The following is a 26950-nucleotide window of genomic DNA, read 5'->3' as shown; positions in this document are numbered from 1 at the left end:
AAGTGGCGGTGGCAGCGGTTGTGACAACGGTATTGTAACACTTGATCATGGGAATTCTTCTAAACTAGGAAGCTCCTAAACTCACCATGAGTTGCTCAGTCCCATTCCTTATTCTTGTGTTAGCTGCTCTCTAAATCAGGCCACCTAGGCTTAGGTCCCCTTCCTTGTGCCTGATTGAGCAGGGTGTTGTCCCCCTCTCAGTTTCGAGTTTGAATTTCAAATCTGCAAACCCAGAGGCGGAGGTGGCCCCGAGCTGTGATGGAGCCCCCGTCTCCCCCCCCCCCCCCCACCCCAGAACCTGCTGTGTGTTAAGAGCAGAGCCTGGAGCTGTGAGCAAACCCAGCATCAAGAGAAGGTCTCACTTTCCCCCAAGGTTAACTGTCAGACGGAGCCTGTGATTAATCCACAATCAAAAACTGACCATGGTTCCAGTCGAAATACTTGTAGTTATAAGTAATAGACCCTGGGGGCACAAACTTAATATCTTGGATCTCAAGAAGTACAGAGGCGGGGCCAGGCCAAGGTGGATTCACTCAAGCAGCCCAGCAACGTCCTCCAGAACCCAGTCCTTCCCATCTTTCGATACCACCATCAGCAGCTTATTGCTGGCCTTGAGTTGGCTGCCTCGCGTCCCAAGGGGGCTGCTGCGGCGAGCTGCATCCAGAGACAGAGAAGCTTCTCCTCCCACGTCTCTTTTAAAGAGTAAAGAAGTCTTTCGCCCAAATACCCCTGTACATTGCACCTAACGACATATCGGCCTCAGCTGAATCAGGAGCAGGACAGTGGAATTACTATTACTGATTTGGGCTGCTCCGGGTCAGAGAGAGGCTCGGCCGGTTCTGAAGCACTTGGCTGCCCAACACCTGGACAGAACTTAGGAAGGAAGAAGGGAATGGTGGTTGCCAGTGATGGTGGTGGTCAGCAGTGTGTGCCACTGCTGGGTGCATGTATAAGACATATTTTTAAGATCCAATTTTAAATTAATACGCATATGTTTCAGTTAGTCCTCTAAAATACCAGCTTTGAGCTTTACAGCCTGGAAACAGCATTACAAGGGACAGCAGTAATATTTCCTGTCATTTTTAAAGCTAAGAGTGTTGTGGGTTTTTTTTTTTAAGATTTTATTTATTTATTCATTAGACACACACACAGAGAGAGGCAGAGATACAGGCAGAGGGAGAAGCAGACTCCCCTTGCAGCAAAAAAAAAAAAAGAAGAAGAAGAAGAAGACGACGACGACGACTTCTGATGTGGGACTCAATCTCAATCCTGGGACAACAGGATCACAACCTGAGCCAAAGGCTGACGCTCAACCACTGAGCCACCCAGGCATCCCTAAGAGTGTTGTTTATGAGTAAATAACACGGCTTTAAAAGGAACAAGCTTTGAAGAATGGATATTCAGTTCCCAAGCACTTGGCATGGAGTGAGTTCTGTGTGGCTCTATTGAGATCTTAGGATAGAAAACTCCCGAACAGGTGGGACCCAAATGGGGCAGTCAGGGATCCAAGATGGCCCTCCTGGGGCTGCGTCTGTGGCTGTGTCCTTCTGTCCAGGTCACCCAGGGAACCTCATACCAAATACCCAGGGAGGGGAAGGAGGCACCCGGGGGAGCGTCGTTCCAGAAAAGGAATTCATTCTAAGACATCCCTTTAGTATCCCCAGATCCCTGTGACCCAGAAGACCAAACTAGGGACATTCCTCTTGCTCACTTCTCTGTCCTTGCCCTTCAAGGCAGGCTCACGCTGAAGAGGACAGATTTCAAATGTTAATAGGGCACAGTTCACCACGAGGGGCAACGCGGGAAACACAGGGTGCTAAGGCCCAACCTGGGAGGAGCGTGAGTGAATTCACAACTGTAGAGCCACCGTAACATGTCTTGGCTCTAGAATAACTTCATTGAGACTGACCTTCTGGAATGAAGAACCTTACTGCACACTTGGGTAGAAAAGCAACTGAATCTGTAGAAAAGGAAAAACCAGGTCTGGGCAAAGTAAAAACCCTGGTGAGGCAGCCTGGAAGGCTGGTCTCCTGGAATGACCTTGGATAATGTCATCAAGGGAGTTCACTGTCCCCCCTGCCTATGCCTTCCATCCCTCATAGGTGTGGTCTTGGGGATACAAAAATAGAGACAGTGGGAGCCCTCGGCAGGCAGGTTTCTCCTCCACTGCTCCATGACTGAGCCAAGGACCAAAGGCTTGGTTTTGGTGAGACCTCCAAGGCTGGTCGCCCCCACGGCCCTTCTGTGTGTCGTCTTGCTTTGGGTATTTGATGGGGGGGGGGGAGCCCGTAATCATCAGTCATGATCAACAATGGGCAACAAAAAGCTCTTTCAATATTATAATAATTTGAAAAACTGGTTGAACAAGAAGTTAGTTCTGTTGGGGAAGGAGGATGACAATTGTTAAAGTAGTGAGTCGTATGAAAAAGGGAACACAGAAAGGTTTGTAGTCAGAAAACACGCCGTTAGAAAATATTTCGAGGAAATCCATGTATTTGTCCGTATTATGAGCTGGAAGGACTCCAGAGTCTGGGTTTGCATCCGCCGTTCCACATCCTGGCCTCGGAGTCTGGGCCAGTCCTCGTCTTTCCCCGATCCCTAGTTTCCTCACTTGTGAAATGGGAAGAACAGTAGCTCCGGTGTCTCTGGGGACCATGGGTGCTGATGACTCTCTTCACTTAGCCGAGCCAGGGAGAAATGGGGCAGGCCCTCGTAACACTCATAAAGTTGCGCTGGGGCTGCACAGGTGTGCTGGCTAATCCCAGGACCCACGCGGAAGTGTCCCTGGGCAGTTCCAGGCCCGCGGGGCCCTGTCCGCAGCCTACAGCCTCACGAAGAGGGGGCCCGTGCTGCGAACCAGCTGAGACGGGCTTGTCCCCTCTGCCTTTGCTTCACCTCCATTAAAGGACCGAGCTAGCTCAGCCCTGTTACCTACGTGGAATAATTTGGCCACAGTTGGGCGATAATCTCCCAAATTTAATGGAGATCCGCTGACTTCCGGTGCACCCAGGCTCTGCCCTAAACCAGCCGAGTCACTTTGGGCAAATGCTGTGACCTCCCTCAGACTTGCCCCTCCGTCATCTGCAAAATAAATATGGTGGCACAGGATTGTGGCGAAGATTGCGGTCATTGAGCTGGAGCGTGGAGAGCAGTAGGCCAGCGCCTGGAACACGGACGGCAGCCTCCGAATAGCCACGACCATTATTACGGGCTTATCGAAAGCAACAGGCTTAGCCATTACGGAGCCGTCCGGGACATGTTCCATATAATAAAGCCACGTTTGTCTAGGGGGGCCTCGGGTTCATTCTCTCGTCTTCAGACTGGCCCTCGGCCCTCTTCACTGCCACTTAGTGAGGTCCCCGTTATCCCTTTAGCCAAACAGCGCTCATGGTCAAGGCTCTGCCCCCACCGCGACTCCCCCCAGGACCCCGCCTACTGTGGTCAGTGTGGGGTGGCCAGAGGGACCTCCACCATCTCCCAGTCCTAAGCCCCGGGCCCCTCTGCCATCAGAGTCCCTTCCTGAGTGCTCAGATGTAAGGAGAAGTGTAGCACGGGTCAGGCCTTGAGTCTGCCCGCTCTGAACTTGCCCGTCTCTCCCGGCAGGCGGTGAAGCGGTTCTTGAAGCAGGAATGCAAGTGTCACGGCGTGAGCGGCTCGTGTACGCTGAGGACGTGCTGGCTGGCCATGGCGGACTTCAGAAAAACGGGCGATTACCTCTGGAGGAAGTACAACGGGGCCATCCAGGTCGTCATGAACCAGGATGGCACGGGGTTCACGGTGGCTAACAAGAGGTTCAAGAAGCCAACCAAAAATGACCTCGTGTATTTTGAGAATTCTCCAGACTATTGTATCAGGGACCGAGACGCAGGTGAGTCCGAACGCGTGATTCACAGCACCTGATTCCTTCGCTGATGGGCGCTCCACAGCCCAAACGCGGTTCTTCTGTGCTGGCAGCCGGACGGCTCTGTAGGGGCAGCCAGCTGCTATCAGGTCCAGAGTTCTGTGCTTATGATTCGTGAAGCGCGCAGAGAGCTTTCCTAAGCAGCTGGTGGAATGGGTTGACCATGTGCAGATTCTGGAGAAAGGTGAACCCAAGAAAGTACGTGGCAAAGAGTCCAAATGCGCAGGGTAGCCAGACCCCTCAGCCTGGACAGAACTACCTGGTGGACGCACGTACGCTGGACGGCGCCCCCCGCCCCATCTTTCTTGTGATCCTTCAGCCCCGAGCAGTACAGCTACGCGCTGTACCTTCTCCGTCACAAATCCCACCTTTGTGACCACGGAAGGGGGGCCCAGGGCTGTAAAGTTAGCCTGTTTTGAGAGCTGCCATACGTCCCGCTCTCTCGTTCTTTCGATTTTGCTGAGAAGTTGCCAAATACTAGAAAGCGAAAATTCATCCCCCCTGGCTTGGCCGTTGGTGGGCAGTGGATGAGGGCTGTGTTTGAGGCATTTTGTTCATTAAAGCCACACCCTTCCCTTGCAGACAGCACTTCATCTGTCTTGAACTCACTCAAAGAGCAGCTCCATCAGCCTCAACGTAGCCGTCCCCACCAGTGCGGTTTTTACGCACCTGCCGCTCTCACCTCTCACCTCTCTGGGCAGCGCTGAGCTCCAGGCTTAGCACAGTCTTTGCGAAAGAGTCCTACAAAATAAGAACGAGCGCAAGTCTCAGTGGATAGGAGGAGATGGAGAGCACACAGCCAACTCCTGGCTCGAGCCAACTCCTCAGCCTTAGTAGAAAGCAAGGGAATTCATTACCAGGAAAAACATCCTTGCATTTAAATTCTAAATTTGTTTTTGGTTCTAAAGTAATTGGAAAGAAACCAGTAAAACAGTGCAGATGACAGCCAGCTCCTAACACTAGGCTGACCACCGGGGACAATTACCAGGGAACGTCACAAGAAGTCCAGAGCCTCTCCTTTGTCCCCGAGTGGTTGAATTTCCTTCCTGGTTTGATGAGAGCATTCTTTACAGCATTTGGGCGGGTTTGTACCTGCAGCCTATGGATTAACAAGTACCGAGCCCAAGGACCAGATGCTGTGCCCTGCCGCATTCCTGACATGCTTTGGGACCTCTAACGAGTCCTCCTACCCGTCAGGCCAAAGTTTCAGCCAAATCACCATGAAACCTGTACTTTGCTACAGGAATGTCCCAGAAGTCTGGCTTCCCTTTGCCATTAACTAGCCGTTTAGTGTCTGGCTCCTCAGGACACGGGGATGATGACATCTTGATCACTTTAGGAATTACAATGGATTGACTCCTGTGTGCCAGGTACTGGGCTCAGATCATTGCACACATGGTCTTATTTAATCCGTAGAGCCACCCAATGATCTCAGCGCATTGGAACCAGTTCCTGGGGAAAAAAAGGGGGGCGGGGGGTTGGAGAAAAAGAGGGTGGCTCTTGGCTGATCAACAAGGAACCAAGTTCACATCTTAGCTTTTGAGATCAGATAAGCAGCCCTGCATATCATCATCTCAATTGTGTGGCTGAGAAAAGGGAATGACTGGCTCAAGCTCTCAGAGGTCTTGGAGGGGATGGGTGTCTGGCTGTCTGACCCCTTGGCCTGTACACCTGACCCTGACACCACAACTTGTCACTAGCTAGCTCTGAAAAGACACGGTGAAGCCAGCCCCCCATTCCAAATCTTAGAGGACCCGCTTCCCCAGGACATCTTTTCTGGCCTTTGGATTGAAGCAGTTTTCAAGGGACGTGAACAGTTATTATGCTTGATGACCTCTTAACTGCCTCATGGAGAGTCAGTGGCACAGAGACCTTGCTTGTCTTCCCTACAGAGGAGACTCTGAATCTATTCCCTGTTGCCTCTTTGGGACCCTGAAGTTTACTCTTCCACACTTTGCTTTTTCTCCTCCTGGTATTAGGACAGCACAGTTCTGTTTCTTGATCCTAAAATAGCAAACGCATCTGCAGTACCTGCTATTCAGTAGCACGTGATCTGCCTTCTGTCGAGGATTCTCACAAAGAATCTATAAATGGGTATGTTATTGTCCCATTTTATGGGAGGAAAAGATGAGGCTCTGACAAAAAGGTTATAGAGTTTGTTCAAAAACTCTAAGTTGGTTAAGAGGCTGAACAGGCACTTGAACTGGAGCCTGTCCATCCTTTTAACCATTTTACTCTGCCTACACATTGATGCACCCGCTACGAGGCATCTTATGGCAGGTGCTGACTTTCTTTTTTTTTTTTTTAAAGATTTTATTTATTTATTCATGAGAGACACACACAGAGAGAGAGACAGACACAGGAAGAGGGAGAAGCAGGCTCCATGTAGGGAGCCCGATGTGGGACTCGATCCCAGAACCTCGGGATCACGAGCTGAGCCAAAGGCAGATGCTCAACCGCTGAGCCACCCAGGTGTCTACTTGCTGACTTTCTGAGAGAAGTTTTACAGTTTATTCACTCCCAATTTATTTCTGTTCTATTTCGGCTCATTTTAGCTTTAAAAAGTTGTGAGTTGGATCTTGTTGGTGTTGATTAACCAGGAACCACACTGTTATTCTTTTTTTTTTTTTTTAAGTAGCCACTTCCGAGGTATTAGATCAGATTTCCATTAGGATTCCTAGATTATGCATAACTTGTTTGAGCTATACTCCCATATCCTTTTATAGCTGGGCCTAAGAAAATGCCAAAGTCATCCATATAAAGCTTTTCCTTTTAATTCTGTGGACCGTCAGGTGACTGTCGTAGTGAAAATATGATTCAGGGGTGTTTGCTATCATGTAGGCGGAAGTTCCAGCTATTGAAAGAGTAGGGTTTTCATCCTTCATACTTGAATCCACGTATACACAGCCCCATGTACGAGATGCAGATTTCCCCGGAGAAAGCCTGCTGCACTCACGCAGCCGCCGAGGGCCTTGCGCTTGCCTGTGTAACCTACGGCCTCCTAAAGATGAAGATCTATCCTGGCCACTTTCTACTAGAAACTCCTGTAGTGTGCATTCTAGAAAGTGGGTCAAAACAGACGTGGGTGGTTCAGAACCATCCTGGAGCAGCCTCTAACCTCCGTTTGCAGAGCCAGGGGGATGTGAGAAGGGGGGAGCCTCCTGCCTGTAACTCACAGTGTTGCTCGTCTCTGAGCCCCGCACCCCTGTCCCGGAGGGAAGGTGGTGGTGGTTACAGGGCTGGCGTCCTGTCGGTCTGTAGTAAAGAAGCTCCCGCACGTGCGTGCTCCTGAGTGGGCCCATCACTAAGCGACTCGCTTCCCTTCGCTAGAATCCCACCGCCTTGGGAAGGGCCTGCTTTCTGCTAAGCGGAACTCCCATATGTCTGAACCAGGTTACCTTCAAAGGTGTCGAGGCCCTAAAATGGATCGGAATGTTGCAGTAAAACTTACAGCAAATTATCTTTTTTTTTTTCCGTTTTCTCTATTAAAATTGGCACTCAGCTATCCCTAGATCACATCTCATGCCACCCAATCTGCTTTATTGTGGCCGTACTGTTTTATTTCACTTCGTAAGCTATCGCACACACTTCCTATTTAACTGATTGGGTACCTTCCCCCTGTTGGCGCTAGACCAGCCGTGGTGGCGAGCGGATCGAATGTGGCCAGGTAACAGATGCCTGTCATTTCGCTCTCGGTAGGCGGCACCTGCTTCCTGCTCAGGTGAACTCCTTATGTGACTGAAGGGATCCCGCTTGTTTTGTCCGTTCGGTTTGTGGAACGGATGAAGGCTACAGGTCTAGTCCGCTATCATCCAAGGCGAGGGCCTCTTCTGAAAACTATCGAATCACAATCTCAGGGGACTGTTGCCGAGGTTCTGTGCGCCTCCCAAACTGCAGCCAGCACAGCGGGAGCATCAATGTGTAGGCCGGTCCCTGGATCCTTTTTTTTTTTTTTTTTTTTTTTTCAGAAATATTAGGGAAGAAGAAATCCCGGGAGACTGCACATTCTTTGGAATACCTAATCTCTTACAAAGGAAAAAATAAATCTTTACTGAAGGTGTTCTAGGCAAGTGGCACCCCAAAATATCCCCCACGCTGGCCTGCCCAGTGCAAGTGGGTGTCGTTCTGCGTGAAGGCCCTGCATTTTCGGGAACCCTCTTGCACTGTCTGTGAGTCCACACACTCAAATGATTTCAGCCATCCGGGCTTTCACTGGAATTAGCTTGACAGAGATGATCAAGCCCTTCAGTGACGTCCTGCGAGAGTGACAGCAGGCAGAGGAGGGAATTCTGACGAGAAGGGTGGAAGGGGGAGTCAAGAGCCTGGGGTGTTCCTGGGTGAGGACAGACCCAGACCCCGGGGGGAGAAGGGTGGTGGGAACACAGGGGAGTTCCTCTGAGAGCCCGGACCCCACTACACACCTTCTGGGCATCTTCTCTGGACCTGCCCAGCAGGCCCCTCCGTTTATAGAGCAGGGAACGGAGGCTCCGAAAAGCTGCTGAACTTGCCCGAGGCTGTGTGGTCTGTAACTGGTAAATAAAATGAAGAGAGATCAAAACAAAAGTTTTGATACTTTTCTCACTCTATCACTTTACTGTCTGCAATCTTTGCGGAAGGGGAGGCCGCGTGAGGACAGAGCAGGGCCCCCGGGGCGGGAGGTGAAGGTGCTGGGCCCCACGCCTGCCTCACGCTCACGCTCACGCTCACGCTGGCTCAGGTTCCCTCAGGTTCCCTGCAGGCCCGTGCGATTGCAGGCTGCTCGGGTCTTGCAGAGCAGCGACGGCCTTAACTGTTCCTTAAAAAAAAAAAAGTTATGAGCTCAGAAACGATAAGGGAAGATATTCTTATGGCAACAGCGGCAAAAGACACTTGCCACTGGCCTTCAGTGGAGGGCGGCGAGCGCTCCGATACCCGTCGCTAAAGACTCCCCCGGATCCCAAACGGCGGCCTCGGGACGCTGTGCAGGTGACACTGTGCAGGCCGCGCTGCAGCCTAGGTCCGGGCCGCGGGCTTTCCCGGCTTCGGAGGCGGGTATTCTCCTGGCCGTGTGGTTATCTACTGCGGCTTGCCCCAGGCGTCTGTGAGTCAGAGAGGCCCTCAAGTTAGAGATAGTCCATCTCCAAGGAATGCCGCTGCCCTCTCCAGAGAAGCGAATGCGCCTCATCACAGGCCACTTTCACCCGTTACGATGTACAAACGCTGCCCGGGGCCAGGGGTCACCCCGAGGTCTCCTCTCTGGCTGTAGGAAACAGGCCGCCCTCCGCCTCTTCTCCAGTCAAGTTCAAAAGATCAGCCTCAGCCTTCGTTTAACCTGTTGTTTGCTGTAAGCCGAGGCGGCCCGTGAGCGGCCAGGCCAGGCGCTAGGGTGGCGCTGCTTCCTCCACGCAGCCTACCTGGCCGACCTTCCCAGGTTTAGGGGAGTCGCCAGCGTAGCCGGCCCGTGGCGCCGCCCGGTTTGCCGAAGCTCTGCGCCCGGTGACCTGATGGCAAACGCGGGGAGGGCGAGTCAGCCGTCGGACTGGGCGGGCCTCATGTCCGTGGTAGATGCACCATGCCCAGGTACATCCCAGCCCCTCGCTGCTTCATGGGGCAAGTATCTCTCGAGCCCCTCCTGTGTCAGACTGTTTGGTAAGACTCCGGAACACACAGCTGGGGAAGCGGACCCGGTCCTTGCCCTCGGCCTTCACCTGGCCTCCCGGTCTCTGCAGAGGAGTCGGGTGGTTGGCGGGCCCGGGCCATGGGCCAGGTGCGGGGGTGGGGTGGGGTGGGGGTGTCCTCACGCCCAGACAGGGAGACAGGGAGGGGGCACCGTCTGGGTTTCAGCCCTTGCGCCACGGCTCTGTTAGGAGGTCTTACCACACACTTGTCATTTGGAAAGTTCAAGAATAGGTTATTTATTCATCCCTTTCTGCATGGAGATTTATTTTAGAAATTCGTGAACTGATATCTGAAAAGCGCCAAGGGAGCATGAAATGAAAGATGTATTGGTGAGGCCTGTAGGCCAGCATTTCCATGGGCCGTTGTCGATTGCGCTGCGTAATTAATATTTCTTACCATCCAGAGGACCCTCTTCTCAGACCCTTCGCGGCATGTAATACGGTCAGCCTGCCCCTCCTTTCCGAAACCTCCTGCCCTGCTAGCTGGTCTTCCCCACTTTCAGCTGCTAGTTTCTCCTCTTCTGGTAAATCTTGAAGATCTGCAGGGTTCAGCTGGGCCCTCTTCCCCTCCTGCTTCTGCACTTTCTCCTTGAGTGGCCTCCTCCTTCATGATGGTTTTAACCGCTTCTCGGGCCTCAGCTGGGTCCTACCCGCCGCCTAGCAGGTCCTCTCGGTTGCTCACATCACTGTCCACCTGATTCTGTTAAAACTGGACTCTTGATTTGTCCCACTCCCAAAACTTGATTTCCTCAAGCTTCCTCTTCTCAGAAAGCAGAGCCATCCACGCCACCGGTCAGGCCATAAACCTGCAGGTCACTTGTGTATCGATCGGCCCATCGCCAGGTCCTCCTAAAATGCATGGGGGGATGTAGCTCGGAAAGCCTTCCTTGTTCCTTGACTCTTACCATGAGTTTTGGTTAATTTAAACATTTGTTTGTTAGCTGTCTGTCCCCTGGACTCTGATTCCGTGATGGCAGGCACGCTATATCTGTTCACCACCGGATGCCCAGCACCTAACATACAGACATGAGTTGAGGAGTTGAGTGGCAAGTTACAAACAACATGAAGTATGTTCCTCTTCTGAATTCTTAGTCATGTTGGTGCCATGTCCTAAGTTAGAGATGACTCGGTTTCTTTGACAGGTGATTATTAAGCATGTTTTTTCATCACTGGTGACAACACACGGCCTATGAAAATCCCCATTTAAGCGGAAATGTAAAATGGAATTTTTCCTCGTGTTCACGTGCGTTAGGGGACCATTTAAAGAGTTTAAGACGTTGCTCGTTGGCCACTGTCCTGGAAGAGATGAGAGTTCCTGCGCAGCAGCAGACTATATCTATTGCTTTTAGTTGCCACCAAATTCTCAGTTCTTTTACTCCGGGCGGGGCCTTTTTCATTTACTACTATTGTGGGACTACTTGTTACTTCATCTGATTTTGTTGGTAATGCAAGCAAAATACTTCTTACATCCAATACTTCAGTATGTTACAGGTCTGATCTGTAAGTCGGCCTTACCTTACTAGAATTATTGAACTTTTAGCATACATTGAAAAGGGCCCTAATTTGAATCAACAGTGGCAATCAGATTGGATTTCCAAAAATTGAAAAAAAAAAAAAAACCACAACTTTTTTTTTTCTGGAAAAAGGAAACAAAATTTTCATGTTCCTATTTTCCAAGTCTTTGACATAACACCAACAAAAAACTTTCAAATTGCCCTTTTTTTGTAATAGAAAAAAATAGTATGTTACAAACAAAAGAATGATGTTAACATATCATCAAATAACGTATTTGCTTACTTCATATGGCCTCTCCCCATGAAACCTATCTTGTGCTAGTGTGTAAATCTCTTTTTTTTTTTTTTAAAGCTATGCAAATCTCAGATTCCTAAGGAAAAAGCCTGACATTATGGATCAGCAGACTTTGGTGCTACTTGGTGCTACCCGTTGCTTCCTCTTAATTTTCTAATGACTATCGAGTAGCCATGGATAAAATTAACTTCTCTGGGTCTCTTAAGTGTTTTACCTAGAAATTTCCCAAGGTTACTATGATTCCATAAATGAATGAGTGAATCGTTAATTCATTTCACTCTAAGTTTGCGATCACAGATCCTGATCCTAAGGGAGGCCACAGACTCCCTTAGCTTGTTTTTCTCAAGCTCTATATTTTAAAAACGTGCTTCTGCATGTGTTCTCTACGTATCGAGTGAGATCATTCGAGTCGAAACCAGGACCGTTAGTTAGTTTACTCTTAACCACAGGGCCTGAGGACTCGGTGACCACTCCCCGGGAAGTATGTCCTCCTTTGGCAAGGAAACGCTTGCCAGACTCTTCATTTTTTGGGAAATTGTTTTTAATTTAATATTTAATGAATCAGGAATTTCTGTTGTGTTGACGGCTGAGCACTCTGCAGTGCCCTGAAGAAATACAAGCTCTAACCTCTGTCCCTGGGGAGACAGGATGCCCGAGGAATCCTCAAACACTTCAGAAGAGTGTAGGAGCTCTACTGCGTGGTAGGCATTATAGGGCTTGAGAAGGGGGGCGGGGGGCAGGGGGGCCTGGAGCAGGAACAAGGAGAGCTCTATGGAAGAAGGTGGGCCGGAGTCTCGAAGAATGGGAAGCCCTCCCATCCAGTGGAGGGAGGAAAGGCGAGGACAGCAGGGGAGAGTAGCTCCTGTGAGGAAACGGCCCACCCAGCTGGGACGTCAGAGGGTCACTTCAGCGGGCCAGCGAGGAGTTGGCCTTGTCAGGTTTAATGGGATCCGTAGTGAAGTGGGGTAGAGAGGCCAGGCGGAAGCTGGGCGAACAGGCTTGTCATGGGACGTGCTCTCGGGGAGGTTCCGCGGCCGCAGGGGGTGCAGGTGGGGGCAGCGGGCACTGAGCGTGGGTAGACTAGACGTGACACACGTGGACAGCCTGGAAGAGGCCGGTCTCGCGTTTTAGTTCCACGATAGGATGCGCTCATTTACCGCGCCCCGCTTGCCCGCGCCCGGCAGGCTCCCCGGGCTACGGCGGAGGCGGAGGCGGAGATGCCGCGTCCCCTAGTTTGGGGTTTGCAGCCCTTGCTGCGCGAGGGCCAGGCCGTGCGAGGAGGTGGATGTGCGGGCTCTCCAGCACCGGCTCGAACATTCTTTCCTCCCCTCGATAAATCTGCGTCGTTACTGACAACGCGTAAGTCAAGCGGAGGAGAAACAGCCGATTGGATGACGGGCTGGAGTGAGTCTTGCTTTCCGTCCTAATGGTCAACATATGGGCCCGTGTCAGCCTGGAGTGGCAGGAATTTCCGAAGACACGGGCCCATCCACAGAGAAGGCGCTCGAGAGCGCGCCCTTCCTCCACGGCCCCAGAGGCGTGGGTCTGGGAACTATTAGCGAGAGCTCTCCGTCCTCCTCTGCTGTCAGGAAGATGCATGTCGGTGGAGACAGAAATGTTTTTGCACTGGGAGCCCTGACTCCATTATTAATTTTATAGCTCCAGGGAAGGGACGCTCGGCTCCAAAGTTCCCGCAGCGCTGCCCCGCCGAGAGTGGGCTCGATGGCCCCAACTGAGGTGATTTAGGAACCCCGATGCTTCTTCCTCCTTGCTGCCCCCCCCCCCCCCCGCCCTGCCCTGTGCCTATTTGAACTCTGCAGGGTGAGGACAACCCTTGCAGGGAAGAGAAAGGAAGACCTGGCTGGAGCTCACACCTTCCCACACCACAGACCTTGCAGACTGCCTGGGTCTCCTGGGCGCGGAGTCTCGGCAGATGAGCTCCTAACGCTGTGGTGTGAAGGTGACAGAGGAAGGTGGGGTCCACCGAACCTGAGTCTGCCACCCTCTGTCTGGGGACTGGGATCCGTACCACATCAGGGCGCATGCCGGGGAAAAGAGCCTCTGACCTGCCGCTTATCCTAACCGAGTAAGTCAAAGTGCAGTAAGAGATACTGTACATCACTATGAACGATGCTTAAAATACATAAATGGGAAGCATCTCATTATGCGTCTATCCTCTTAACATGTCAATTTGGGAAACTAACGAAAGGGGCCTTCCTCAAAATATTTTTTTCAAGATTTTATTTATTTATTTATGAGAGAGAGAGAGAGAGAGAGAGGTAGAGACCCAGGCAGAGGGAGAAGCAGGCTCCATGCAGGGAGCCCGACGTGGGACTCGATCCCGGGACCCCGGGGTCACGCCCTGGGCCGAAGGCAGGTGCTAAACTGCTGAGCCACCCAGGGATCCCCCTTAAAATATTTTTAACATTTCCTCTGACGTGTTCGTAAAGCCAGCCATGCATGCTTTTGTAGATACTGTATGATGCAAACAGTTGACCTCTAAAGATCGATTTGTTTTTTTTTTTAAAGATTTTATTTATTTATTCATGAGAGACACAGAGAGAGAGGCAGAGGGAGAAGCAGGCTCCATGCAGGGAGCATGACATGGGACTCGATCCCAGGACCCCAGGATCAGGGCCCGGGCTGAAGGCAGCCCTAAACTGCTGGGCCACCCCCAGGCTGCCCCTCGATTTGGTTTTTGGAAATGTCTCAGGAATCTTAGAGTCTGGGGGAGGGGGGGTGCTGGGGGAGTGCACGAGCTCAGGTGCGCCATCCTGGGGAAATGCATATGGGCGCCACTGGCTTTTCTGGACCAGAAAGCTCTGCTTAGTGGGAGTTTTCAGCCACGGCCCCATCCGTGGCATAAATCAAAACCTCCTCGAGGACACGTACCTGCTTTGGAGATGTGCATCTCGGTGTTGCGAGGTCATTAGAGAAAGTGATAGGACTCCCACGGGGACGTCAGTGGGGGAACAGGGCAGCACAGGCTGCTAAGGCCATGTGAACTAGCCTTTCTCATTCTCACGTCACGGTGGGTGTCCTCGTCGTCTGTGGCCTCGCATATGCTGGGGGAAAAGGCCCTTCCCAAAAGGTTACACGTTAGGGCGTTAGGGCTGTCGCCAGTTCTTCATTTGATAAAATAACGGAGGGAAAGAGCAGGAAGGGATGTGCTTCCTGGGGTCAGGCAGGGCTGTGGGAGGGAGCTCCCTGCCGGATGTCACGACGGTCAAGGGCCTGGCCCCCGACTCACGACTCACGCAAGCCCAGCTTCCGATCCTGACCTGCCGCCTGCTAGCGGCGTGACGTGTGATCGTGAGCAAGTTACTCCCCGTCGCCCGTCCCTCATTTCAAACCGGGGACAACGGTACCTACTTTCTAAGCTTATAGGAGTGGAATGAGACAGGAGGGGCAAAAGGCTTTTCCGAGGGCTACCCCATGTCGGTTCCCGGGAAACACTGGCTCCAATTACGAACGAAGGGACGACGAGAGAGAGTTCGGAAAAGGATGGAAAGGGGATGGGGAAGAAGAGAGAGGGGAAGGAAGCACGAAGAACGAGGGGAAGAGAGGAAAGAGGCCCCGCCCGGGCCTCGGGCTGACAGGTGGCGCCGGCCTTAGGAACACGGGGCTTCCTGCTGCGGCCCAGACAGGGAGGGGTGGCTCATTAATGAATTGGTGTAGTATTTGGAAAAAAAGAAAGAAAAAGATCTGAAAACGTATGTCTCACATATTTAGAACTAAACAAGCAGGAAGATCCTAAAACTCAGAGGGTCCCTTTCACAGAGCTCGCTCACACACACGCACACACATTTACAGTCTTGATTCTTAGCTCATAATTATTTTAAGGATGACGGTGACGCCTTCTGTTCTGGAAAGGACGGTGGGTGGAGGGGGGAGACAGTAGTAGAGCCCTTCTGCTATCGTTAACATCGTTAATAATAATAATTGTGATAAAGGAAAGCAATGAAAAAAAAAAAAAAAGGAAAGCGATGCCAGGGAGTTTCGTATAGATTCTGCAGCCTAGAAAGGTTCTTTCCGGGGCTTTGATGAAATGGCTCTATATTCTGTTCAAACGGCAGCAAGTGTCCTCCTCCTGCCCTACGGTCTGTCATTACATCTGTTGAGCTCCGAACCCCAGAGGAAGGGCCGATTCGCAGCCCACCGTCCTGTAGCCCGGTCCCCTCCCCAGACGACGGAGCCTGCCCTGCACCTGTCAGCTGGCACGGTCCTGGGGGCCCTGGGCCCTCGGAGGGGCCACTCCTCCTCCAAGCCGTCGCCCCAGCGCTGCTCTCACATCAGGGACTCCCAACCCTCAAAAACCCCTGCCGTCTTCCTTCTCCTGGGCCCCATTCCGCCCCGTCGGGGCGGCCGGTGGACAGCGCTGTGCTCAGATCAGCGGTGTTCTCCAGCATCCTGCGGCCGGACGCTGAGCTGCTGCCATCTCCACGCCACGGAGAGACCTCAACGCTTTGCTTCCTTGACTGAACCACTTCTAGGTTAGGCTCTTGCCCGTGGCCGTCACCCTGACCGCTTTTCTCTGAGTTTTGACAGTGTTGAGGTCACTTTCCTGAGCACCCCACCTGTTCAGACAGAGTCTGGTTCAGTGTTTCCACATCTGAGAGACGGAAACCGCCCCCAAGCATCCCTGCAGCTGGGTCACACCACCCACCACCGGCTCAGGACCTCTGTAGGCATCAGGCTCCTGTGGGGACGTCCCCAGGGTGCGATGTCGGTAAGACGCCCGCAGCCTGATCTGGGAATGAGACGCTTCACCCCCGTCCCCCACGCCCGGGCACCCCCCACGCCCACCTCACAGCCCCAGCGGGGAGAGAGGATTCTCGTCGCATGTATTCGTATTTTGCCAAATGCGTATTGATGTTAGCGAAGAGCGCTCGTGGGTGTGCAGGGCTTATGGACAAAGCACAAAAAGGTGATGATTCGGAGCGGCCTCTAAGGTGGCAGGTGACGGCGCTTTTGCACATCCGCTGGGGGTCTGTCTCGGTGGCACCACGGCTTCCCTGGCCACCTCCGGGGTAAAGATTTCCTACTCTGCGTCTCCATGCTGACCCCTCTCCGGAGTCCCAGACAGCATTTTCGGTGGACTCAGTTTCTACCTGGACGACCCACTGTCACCACAAAGTCGACATAACAAAACTCAGTATCTCAGGTCAAAGTCAGCCCGTCCCCAGGGGCTCCCACCCCGAGGAAGGTCACCAGCATAAACCCAGTCGCTCGAGCCAGACGCCTGGGAGCACTTCCTGACGCTCAGCCTCCGCGTCCTGCCCATCCTGCCTCCTCCACACCCTCCCCGAGCCCTTTAACCTGTCCGGCCCCTACGCCCACCGCCACTGTCCTTGTCCTGGGGTCACCCTGGGCCCTGCCCAGGGCACTTCACTGCCCCCTAACTTGGCCCCTTGCCTTTACCCCGGCTCAGGTCAATCCATCCGACGCCAGCACCCGCAGCAGGCCCTTGTGAATGTAAATCCATCCTGCCCCCCCTTGTGTAAAAACCCTCAGGAGCACCCCGTGGTCCTTGGGTTAAAGTTTCGGTGCCTTCCCCTATTACGCAGGGCCTTCCGCGTCTTGGCTTCTGCCCACGTCTCCAGCCTCACCTCCCGCACTCATCCCTGGGAAGGCTGCGTCCCAGCCACGTCAAAACCTTCCTGCTCCTCCCGTGTCACAGTTTGGCTGGTTTTGCATATGTGGCCTCCTCCCTCTTCTTCTCGTTCCTGGAACATAAAACACATGCAGGAAAGTGCACGTGTCTCACGGACAGCTCAGGTGACCAGACCCGTCCCATCTCTCCCCAGACCAAGACCCGACGAGGACCAGCCTTCCAGAGGCCTCCTTCATGCCCCTTGTCACTATTCCCCGAGGGAAGTCGGTGACCTGGGATGGCACAGGCTGCTTTTTCCCACTCTTGTACTTTATGTAATTAAAACCCACCACCGGCCTGTGCCCCATGTCTGCTGCTACGTAGCAAACCGCCAGGAAACCTCGCAGCCTAAAATAGCCTTCAAGTCCCACCTCGGGCCTCATGGCTCCCTGCAGCCACCTTCTTTCCACTGCTTTGTCACCAAGCTGCTTGAACACCGGCCACGCTCTGGGACCCTGGCGGCGTCTCTCTGCCCGGGCATCCCCCTCGCTCCACGACCCCCGGCGCCGTCGTGTGGCTCTTCGGGAGCGGCTCTCATCAGAGGCACCCGTGACCTCCTTACTGTTGGGCCAAGTCAACACTCTCCAGTCTTTTCCTCCTCGACCCGTCCCTGCAATTCAGCAAGTCCCCGAGCCCTAGTGATTTTCCCCTCTACCCCACGCGTGTTCATCCCACGCTCATTATCTCTCCCGCCTGGACCAATCCAGCCCTCGGGGATACCCCCCTCTACCCCCGGCCCCAGGGAGCTGTTTCGGGCTTCTCGTTCCCATGGGGTTTCTGCTGAGCAAAAGCCTGAGCAGGCTCCCCACTCACTGTGGCATGAAAACCCAATTGCAGCAAGGCAGGAGGGCCGACACCTGCGCTCCAACTCCCCTTCCGAGCCCCTGTCTCCTACGCAGGCTCTGCGGCCTCGCCAGTGGGCTCGGGACGCCTGCCGGGATGCCTTTCGCCCCATTTTCCCTCCACGTCTTCTGCTTACACCCTACGCCCGATCTCTGATGCCACCTCCGTGAAACTGTGCTGGCAACCGCGGCTTGTCTGACCCCGCTTGCTGCTATATCCTTATCGAGAGCAAAGCTATCATTACTTTCACGGGCTTGGCTCACTCCCTCTAGAACACGAGATCCAAAGGCCAGGATCTTGACTTTGCTCTGATACATCCCGAGCCCCCCCGCCCCCCAGCGTGCTTAGCATGTAGTAGGCACCCCCCCAACACTGCCTAAGGGAATGGAAGGGCCGGGTCCCCTGAGGCCTTCTCACGCCAGCTGCTTTTCCTGCATGATCTCACCCCCTCCTCACCCCTGCCCTGTGAGGAAGGGACTGGTTTTGTCCCCATTTCGCCAGGTAAGGAACTGATGCCTCATGAGATTAAACAGCGTGCCCGAGGTCACCCAGGGGCTAGACCCCAAAGCTCGGACTTGACCCCTGACCTGTCCAAGCTCTAAGAAACCTCATCCCACCGTCGTTGAGCTTTGTCTGCTGCGGCGCTTTGTACGGAGCTCTCCTAGAGGTTCCGGAAGGCCTTCCCCCCACTGGCACGGCTCAAGGAGTGGAGATGCCTCCTTGCATGTTAATCCCTTCATTATATCACGAGTTCTCCGAGAATAGGAAGTGAATTCTAATTACTTCATTTCTCCGCCGCCACCGCATCTTGCAAAACTCTAGACCCAACTCTCTAAGCCACCGAACAGCAGCATCTCTGTCCGCGTTGATTACATGTCTGCAGGATGAGCTAAGGGGTGTGCTGTGAAGAGGCGCCGTCGGGGGTGGGGAGTCCTCCTTGTACAGACGGTAGTTTCGAGCTCCCGGGCGCCCCGACGCTGCCGCTCAGGCTCCGTGCCGCTGTAGCACGAGGGGGGCTCCTGGCCTCCCCTGGCTGACCCACCCTCCACCCCGACCCCAGCCCTTCGCCATCCTTCCTGTCATCGTGAAATCCCTGTCGCTCTTCCTGCCCTCGGTGGCCTGGTCACGCAGAACGAGCTCGGGCCGCCCCCCTCTTCTCCTCGACCCCGCGCCCTGCTGCAACCCGGCTGCTTCCCGGGTCATTCCTGACCCGCAGGGCAACGTGACATTTAGGCAGATAATTGAAACACGGTTCGGGTTGTGATAAACAGAGGGACAGTCACGAGGCGGGAGTGAGGAAGCAGGAGAAATTCCTCAGTAAGTGATAGAGGGACTGAAAATGAATGAAGTCGCTGTCTTTTCCATCCTGACATACGATTATTATTACTATTATTATTATTATTATTTTAAATAATGAGGTTAGCTTCTCTTGGTTTGTCAAGTATTTAGGATTGTCGATTGAAGTAATAGAACCTGGAGCGGTGTCAGCTCAAAGGGGGGATTTGTCCTAAGGATACAGGCTCTCCAGGACCCCAAAGGTTGCAATGCAGCCGGGCCTCGGGGAGCAATGGAAGCAGCTCGAGGAAGATGGCCCCAGATCGGAGCAGCATCCTCTTGCCCTGTCATCCTGGCTGTCTCTGCCCACCTGCCCCATTCTTACCTGTCCGGAGGCCTCCCCTCGCCCGCACACTTCATCACGGTGCGCGGCTGCCGGCGGCTACCGCATGTGTATTTGGTGACACTGCCGGCCCCATCAAGCCCGCAAATCCCCAGGGAAGTCTCCCTGCCCGGGCTGTCACCCTACGGCGGCACAGCAGCGTGATGATGCTCACCGTGGCTGCCAGGGGCCCGTTTCCGCGCCAGAGGAAGAAGCAGGAAGGATCCTTGCAAGCTGAGCAAACTCCACGAAGGCCCTGCTCCCCGTGGTTCTGGGTGCAGTAGCTCCCGCAGCGGAGTTCTGGGCGCTTCCCCAGGACTAGACCAAGTGGAGAGGCATCCTACCTTGGAGAGTCTTCTTCAGGGACAAACACATAAAGACGAACTGCCACGCAGGCGCCCCCGGTCGTTCCCAGGAGGTTTCTGTGTGAGTCCCGCTGGCTGAAGGCCTGGCGTCTGGCCTCCCCAGGGGCCTCTCGCACCTCTGGGTGCCCCCCCGGCAGCAGCTCGGAGGGCGGCAGTGCCCCCCCCGCCCCAGCAGCCAGGTCCTCTCCTCTTGCTAAGAAGGCAGCCGAGTCAGGCCTGGAAGAGAGAACCCTCCCCTTGTGGGTTCCGCGCCGCGACAATGCTGGAGCGCTCACCCGCGTCCCTGCGTCCTGGACACGGTTTGGCGGCAGGTGAGAGGGAGCCAGGGCACGTCTTTCTTTCTTTCGGACCCGGCCTTGCCCATTCGGCACCGCACCAGCCCTGGCTGGTAGGGATCGGCCCACACGTTTATCCAGCTCAGGAGTGGCACCTCTCCTGGACTCGGCCTCTGGGGACTGCCACCCGGGCCATGGTGGGCACCTGGGGACCACAGACCCTGGGGAGGTCAAGGCCTGGTGACAGCCATGCAGGCCACGGTGGGTACCTGGGGACCACAGACCCCGGGGGGGCCGCAGCCTGAGGACGGCCACCTGGGCCATGGTGGGCACCTGGGGACCGCAGACCCCGGGGTGGGGGGGCCACAGGCTGGGGACGGCCACCCGGGCCACGGTGGGCACCTGGGGACTGCAGACCCCGCGGGGGCCAAGGCCTGGGGACGACCACCCAGGCCATGGTGGGCACCTGGGGACTGCAGACCCGGGGGGTGGGGTGCAGCCTGGGGACGACCACCTGGGCCATGGTGGGCGCCTGGGGACCACAGACCCCATGGAGGCCAAGGCCTGGGGATGGCCACCTGGACCACGGTGGGCACCTGGGGACCGCAGACTCCGGGGAGCCATGGCCTGGGGCTGTGCTGTGGGGGGCCCGGTCCAAGGACTGCCCTCCTGCCGAGGCAGACCCGGTACCCCACACCCACCGGCTCAGTGACCCCTCCCTGGCTTGTCTTCCAGGCTCCCCGGGGACGGCGGGCCGCGTGTGCAACCTGACTTCCCGCGGCATGGACAGCTGCGAGGTCATGTGCTGCGGGAGAGGCTACGACACGTCCCGCGTCACGCGGATGACCAAGTGCGAGTGTAAGTTCCACTGGTGCTGCGCCGTGCGCTGTCAGGACTGCCTGGAGGCCCTAGACGTGCACACGTGCAAGGCCCCCACAAGCGCCGACTGGGCGGCTCCCACATGACCCGGGCGGAGGCCCCACCGCCGCCCTCCCTCCCTCCCTCCCGCAAGGACTCCTCTGGATCTGCAAGGACACAGCGCCTTTGGGTTTTCTGGGGGAGACTTGTCCTAAGGCATGTGACCTTTGTCTCGACAGAAGCCCCCCACCCCCAGGGGCCCCGGGCCTGGGGCCACGTGCTGCCCATAAAGATGCCTTCCCCTCCCTGTTTCCAGCCCCCAGTGCACCCCTCCTCCTGGTCAGCACTGCCACGCGGGGGCAGGGGCACGGAGGGGCCTGAACCCCATCGCCACCCGCCTGGACGTTCCCTCCTCTAGAGCAGTCGACCAGAGGGGGAATAGCGTCCCGAAGGAGCTTTTCCTGGGTCTCACAATAAATGCTCGCAGTTCAGAAATTCTGTACTTCTCTCTGGAGGGTGAAGACAGCAGGACCAGCTGCCACCGAATTAACTTTAAATCTCGAGAAGACCAAGCAAGGCTCTTGCCTGATCAAGCGATTTTTTTTTTCACAGCCCTCCCTCCCCCCTCCCCCGACCCCCAGGGCAGCTGGTAACGCCTGGAGAAGGATGGCTTTCAATGAACTTGAGGTTTAACACGCATATTTTTCAAGGCATTTATTGCTGTATTAAAATCTGATGTGACAGGATGGGACTGTTGTCCTCTGGTACAGTTTGGAGTCCCTACGATAGCAAGAGCCTCAGAAAGTGATTGCTTTGCATTACTGTGCCCCCTTGATATCAAGCTTTAGGGAGTGAGACTTCCTTCTTACTTAGGACCTGAAGGGAATTTAAAAGAAGATGGATCGTCTGGCAGGATAATGTACCTACTGGGGCAAGGGGCGGGGGCAATGGAGGAAAATAAGTTAGTGGAATATCAGAAGACGTGCCTGGACAGATGAGGTACAGATGGGGCAATACAATTCATATCTGGTATGATGCATGCGGCCCGTGGAGTTTTGCAGTTGAAGTGGCTTTGAGAAAGCAAACGTTTCGGATGACACGACCGAGGACCCAGCAGCCTGGGCGGCCTCCACCGTAAGCAGGCGCCCAGCACGCGTGTGCCGAGGAGCCCCATCGCCCTTCGAGCACGTTTCAAAGAGCTGTCACGTTGAACTGTGCTCATCCGGGGCTGACCGGGTGACAGGATGCCCTAGCCCCGAGCAAATGACACACAGCCTGGCTTGGAGAGTTGGCAACCCGAGTGTATCATGTTACAAACAAATCGTATTTGGAGGCTGTATTTAAGGGGCCCGGCGGTGATTACGGTGATTACGGGCCCAGAGGTGACGTCCAGGGGAGGTGGAGAGGCTGCCGTAAGCAAAAAAAGGACAAAATAACCGAAGATACTTCTCACCCCGTCCCCCGGTACAATTAGGTTCTGCTTCTCCATGTGGCCTCTTCCCATTTACTCACGGGACGCTTCCTTCTGTGCATCTGGTGACCAGTGGCTGACGCTCATTCGGGGACAGCCTGCCTCAGTTCCTCTGTCCTTGCTCTGCGGCAGGGCGGCGACGCCGACCTTCTCTGACAGCTGCCCGCTGGAGTTCTTGGTCATCACTGATGCTCGCCTCCTCACCCTCATAAAAATGGCAGATTTCATCCCCTTCCCTTCACTCCCAAACCCCTGATTTTTCATCTGATTTTTCCAAAGTAGCTCTTTCCTCTTTTTGAGTCTATGGATTCAGAGGGTGGGGAACAGCGGAGCGGGACACAGTGGCCCTGAGCTCTGCGTGGGCCTTCGGGGGCGAGGGGCAGCCGGCAGGTGGGCCGTCCTGGTTACATGGAAGCTGCCTGTGGACACCTCTGGGGGATGCAGGGGCTCGCACGGTGGTCCCCAAGCCACCTGCTTGCCCTCCTACCTGCTGGATGTGCTATGACATCATAAATCTGTGGGTGTCTCTAGAAATGGAAAGGATCGAAGAGGGCATCTTGGCTCCCTTCCGTGTGCATCTGGGGAAAGCGGAGGCCAAGAGGGGCAGAGGTCCCTGCAGTTATCTGGCATCGCCCCCAAGTCCCATTGCCAGCAGAGGAGTCGGGAAAGCCAAGCACTTTATCTGGTTTGTCTCAGAGTTAAGCCAAGCGGATTCTAAGTAGCTTTAGCTTCCAAAGGAGATGGTCATTATTTCTTTTAATTCCTGGGATGTTTTGATCTGACTTTCATTTCATGCTGAGAGGCATAAGGGGCAAGGGCACGAGGCATATCCCTGCAGAAACCCACGTAGGAGACTGTGGGAGACCATGACAGCCCGCTCAAGTGCCAGTGGCTGTGGCCGTTAGGGAGGGTGTAATCACAGAGTGAAGTATTTTTATCTGCTTTGACTTCTGAAAGAGGAAATCTCCACTATTTGAAAAAAAAAAATTAAAAAGCAGGTGAAGACCATTTCAAACTTATTTTCTTTAGGGTTTGGTTGAGGATCAGTATTCCGTAATTCTAAGATCCACGAGACTCTGGATACCTGAAGTCCGTAAGGGAATGTTACGGCACAATTTACGCCAAACAAAATGAAAGAATCCATTCGGTTCAGATCCCCTACAAATTCCTTCTCAATGAAAATCTTATGATAAAACCAAGCTTTCTAGGCCCACAAGGATGCCCATTAAGGTTCTGCAATAGCTGAAACAGTTGCGACACAATACGAGATCTTGACTTAGTAGAGCTTTCTACGATGACGACGTAATCTGCACGTGACTCAGTCTCAGCCAGCGAGTTGTCTTCTCGGTCAATTTGCCTGCCTACCTTGGGCAAGGCTGGACTGGACTGACCTTGGTGTCCTGTGAGCATGCTTGGCAAGGGGCATCCCGGCTGCATCTTGGGCAGCCTCTCACACATAAGCTCCAGCCCGAAACCCCAAGTGCCGTGAGCACGGCCAGCTGGGCTCTCGGCTCCCCCAGGAAAGGGGCCCTGGCCTAATACGGATTTCTCCAGAATGGAAGGAGCAGCCCCGAAGGATGTGTCAAACGGCCGTGCATTCGGAGCCAGGCTGGAGGACGGGAGTGGCCTGACCGGGAAGGGCCAGGTGGCCGTTGGCGACGCCGGGCTGAGCTTGGCCGTGGTGAAGAGTGGCTTCCCCTGCTCTTGCAGGGTCACCGCCGTGCTTCCTCCTGCTGTGGCTTCCCCGGCCCCTCCCAGGACCTCGGGGGCCCAGAGATGCAGGCCCCGCTCACGTCCCCATACCCAGTTGCCACGCTTCGTTTCAAGAGGCCTTCTGGATGGTCGTAACCATGTTCCTTTCTATTGGGTTTATCACGAAGCCTGAACACATCAGGAATCACGTTTCTTTTTCAAAGGAAGTAGCTTTAAAGTCAGAAAAATCTAGCCTCCCATTGACATTTCTCCGCCTGATTAATTTATTAAGGAATCCTACATCAAGTCTACAAAACCTAAAGCAGGGCCCCCACCCCCACCCCGGCGACAGGCGACATGACCGCGTGTGCTGGTCCTCACCAGCATTTCCAGGCCCAGATCTTATTATTATTTCTCATTTATTAAAGGCTGGCCTGGGGCTGGTGTGGTCTCAGCTGAAGAACATCCGTGTCCCCTCTTGCCTGCTCTCCAGATACAGGCCCGGAGAGCTGCCCAGTGGACCAGAACCATTCTCTTGTGTCTATTTACTGTGCTTCAACCTGGGTTTCCTTATCTGAAGAGCGAGAAGTGTACTCTTCACAAATAAACCGCGCCAGTTCCGAAGCTGGTAAATCGCTTTTGTCAGGTCTGTGCTGACCTTCTGGAAAAACAGTCCGCTAGTATAAGCTCACAGAGGCGGGCTCACCTTGACCTTCCCCTTACCTACGCAGAGAAAACTTTCACTCATCCATGAGAATGTTCTTTACATTTTTCAGGGGATCAGCAAAGTGACAGGTGGTTTGCAAAGCCCAACATGATTATTATTTTTCTAAATCATCGTTGTTCCAACTCTATAGCTTTTTTTCCCTGATACTCACATGATTCCTGTTTAACCAAGCCTCCCACTTCCATGAGCTAATAAAAGTGTCACGCAGATTGTTACAAAGAACTATTGTTATTTACAAGTCTGCATTTTCTGTGAAATCAAAACATAATAAAGTGAATTTTCAGTGTTGACTTTGTTATTTTAAACCTGTCACAGTCTTGCCAAACCCTTTGGTGAAAAGAAATCCCTGCGGGTTATGGGAACTCTGTCCTTGTCCTCTCTCGAAACTGCTGATCAAGAGGTATCCCTCAAGTCTGCAAAGATTTTCAGGGAAGACAGTTGGCTCACCTTACTGATAAGTACTCTGGTGAGTATGGGGAAGACTCCTATTCCTGATGGAGAAATTATTTTCCACACACACTTTCACCCTGTGTTCTCCCCTGGGTGCCATTTAATGCTTACCCCTCTAGGTGCCAGCACACTTTGGCCGTGTTTATAAATTCAGTGTCACTCTACAGCAGGCCCAGCCTGCTAGGCCCAGCCCCGTTGACCTCTCCAAATTCTTACTTTCCATGTAAGTGCTTGCTTTTGGCTGAAATGGTATTTTTTCAGCTTGATTAGAAACAGACAAGACCCCTTGCTCCTTTCTTGAGATCTCTGTGTCCTGATTGTGGGTGCTACTTCTACACTAGTAGAGAAAGCTCAGAACATGGAAATAAACTCTCCTCCCACAAAGAAAATCCATCCAACATCGGCTCCTCCCTGATGAATTGTTTTAGGTGACCTGACTGAGCAAGGTGCTGACTCTGCACTCCAGTACCCCCGGGTGGCCCGATAGCCAGGTTGCTTGCTGCCCCTCTAGGATTCCTTTGACCCCTTCAGAAACTCCCATGCTTGGAGGATCTGCAGAAGAGGAGGTGACACATGTGTCTGTGTGTATTTTTCAAAGAACATTTTCCCCCCAAATTTTTGCCCAAACATTATCAATGAGATTCCCCTATTCTCTCACCTTTTGAGTGAGAGGACTGTCTACACATTGTGAGGTCTTTAAAAGCAACCCTGGTCTTTACACACTAGATGCCAGAGGCACTCTCCTGCTTCCCAGGTGTGACCACCAAAAGTGTCCCCGGACATTGCCAGGTGTTCCTGGTGAGGGAAGGAAGAAGCAAGGTATAAGAGAAAACCTTTCCCAGTTGAGCACCACTGACATAACACTTTGGGTCAAGTCCTCTATTGAAATGCAAGCCATAAACACGTCTGCCATTTTCAATCTGGAACACTTCACTGGGAGTGATAGTTGAATGGGATTAAGTCTTGGTATTAGTGCATCAGACTGACTGGGAAGGGATCTGTTGGAATGGGTGAATCTAGGAACCCCTCGGCAGCATGGGGCAGAACAAGACAGGCCGACCTGAAGCTCACTGTGTGTCCTGGGAGGTAGGAAAGCACGAGGCTACTGTGTTTTTGCAGATAAGCCTTACCTGTAGGGAGTCAAAGGAAGGATGGAAGCTTAGCAAGGAGAAACAATAGTGTGGTTTCAAAAATTAGAGGCAAAAATCTTAGAAACTCAATTTCACGATGCTCACTGGGGGGGAAAAAAAAAGCCCCAAGATAAGGCCCAGAAGGTGGAAGAGTGAGAAAGTTACAGCTCTGCATAAATTAGTTGAGTAGTTTTGAGTTTCTCAGGACAGAGAGGAGGGTACTGATAGAGAGGGAACACCAAAAATAGAGAAAAGACTGAGTTTCAGACAAAAAAAAAAAAATAGAATCTCCAGTTTCAGGCCAGGGTGGGTATCATTTGCAGGTTGATCACTGAACCTTCCCCCACAACACACACAGACACACACACGCTGCCAGTTGTCCCTGTTGCAGGTGAACCCCAGCCTCGTATGGGTGGTATTTGAGGAGAGTGAAGCAATCTAAGTGCTCTCCAACGTGTGCCA

General features: G+C 53.6%; 1 protein-coding gene across 3 annotated transcripts in view; it reads left to right on the top strand.

The window, feature by feature from the left end:
- The window catches only part of WNT2 (Wnt family member 2), a 47230-nt gene extending 22034 nt beyond the window's left edge, over positions 1-25196 (top strand). The window contains exons 4-6 of one of the 3 annotated variants that reach the window (XM_041727275.1): positions 3604-3868; positions 20896-21018; positions 24610-25196. In XM_041727275.1, the coding sequence (XP_041583209.1) occupies positions 3604-3868; positions 20896-21018; positions 24610-24788 (567 nt within the window). In that variant the 3' untranslated portion in view covers positions 24789-25196. Of the gene's footprint in view, positions 1-3603; positions 3869-7869; positions 8174-20895 lie in introns of those variants that run through there. The other 2 variants (XM_041727276.1, XM_041727278.1) reach the window with 2 other exon arrangements.
- Positions 25197-26950: the final 1754 nt, after the last annotated feature.

This window comes from Vulpes lagopus, chromosome 13 (genome assembly GCF_018345385.1).
Source record: "Vulpes lagopus strain Blue_001 chromosome 13, ASM1834538v1, whole genome shotgun sequence".
In the NCBI taxonomy this organism is placed as follows: domain Eukaryota; kingdom Metazoa; phylum Chordata; class Mammalia; order Carnivora; family Canidae; genus Vulpes; species Vulpes lagopus.
Note: the sequence above shows the minus strand (reverse complement) of the source record. Positions and strands in the feature narration are given on the sequence as shown.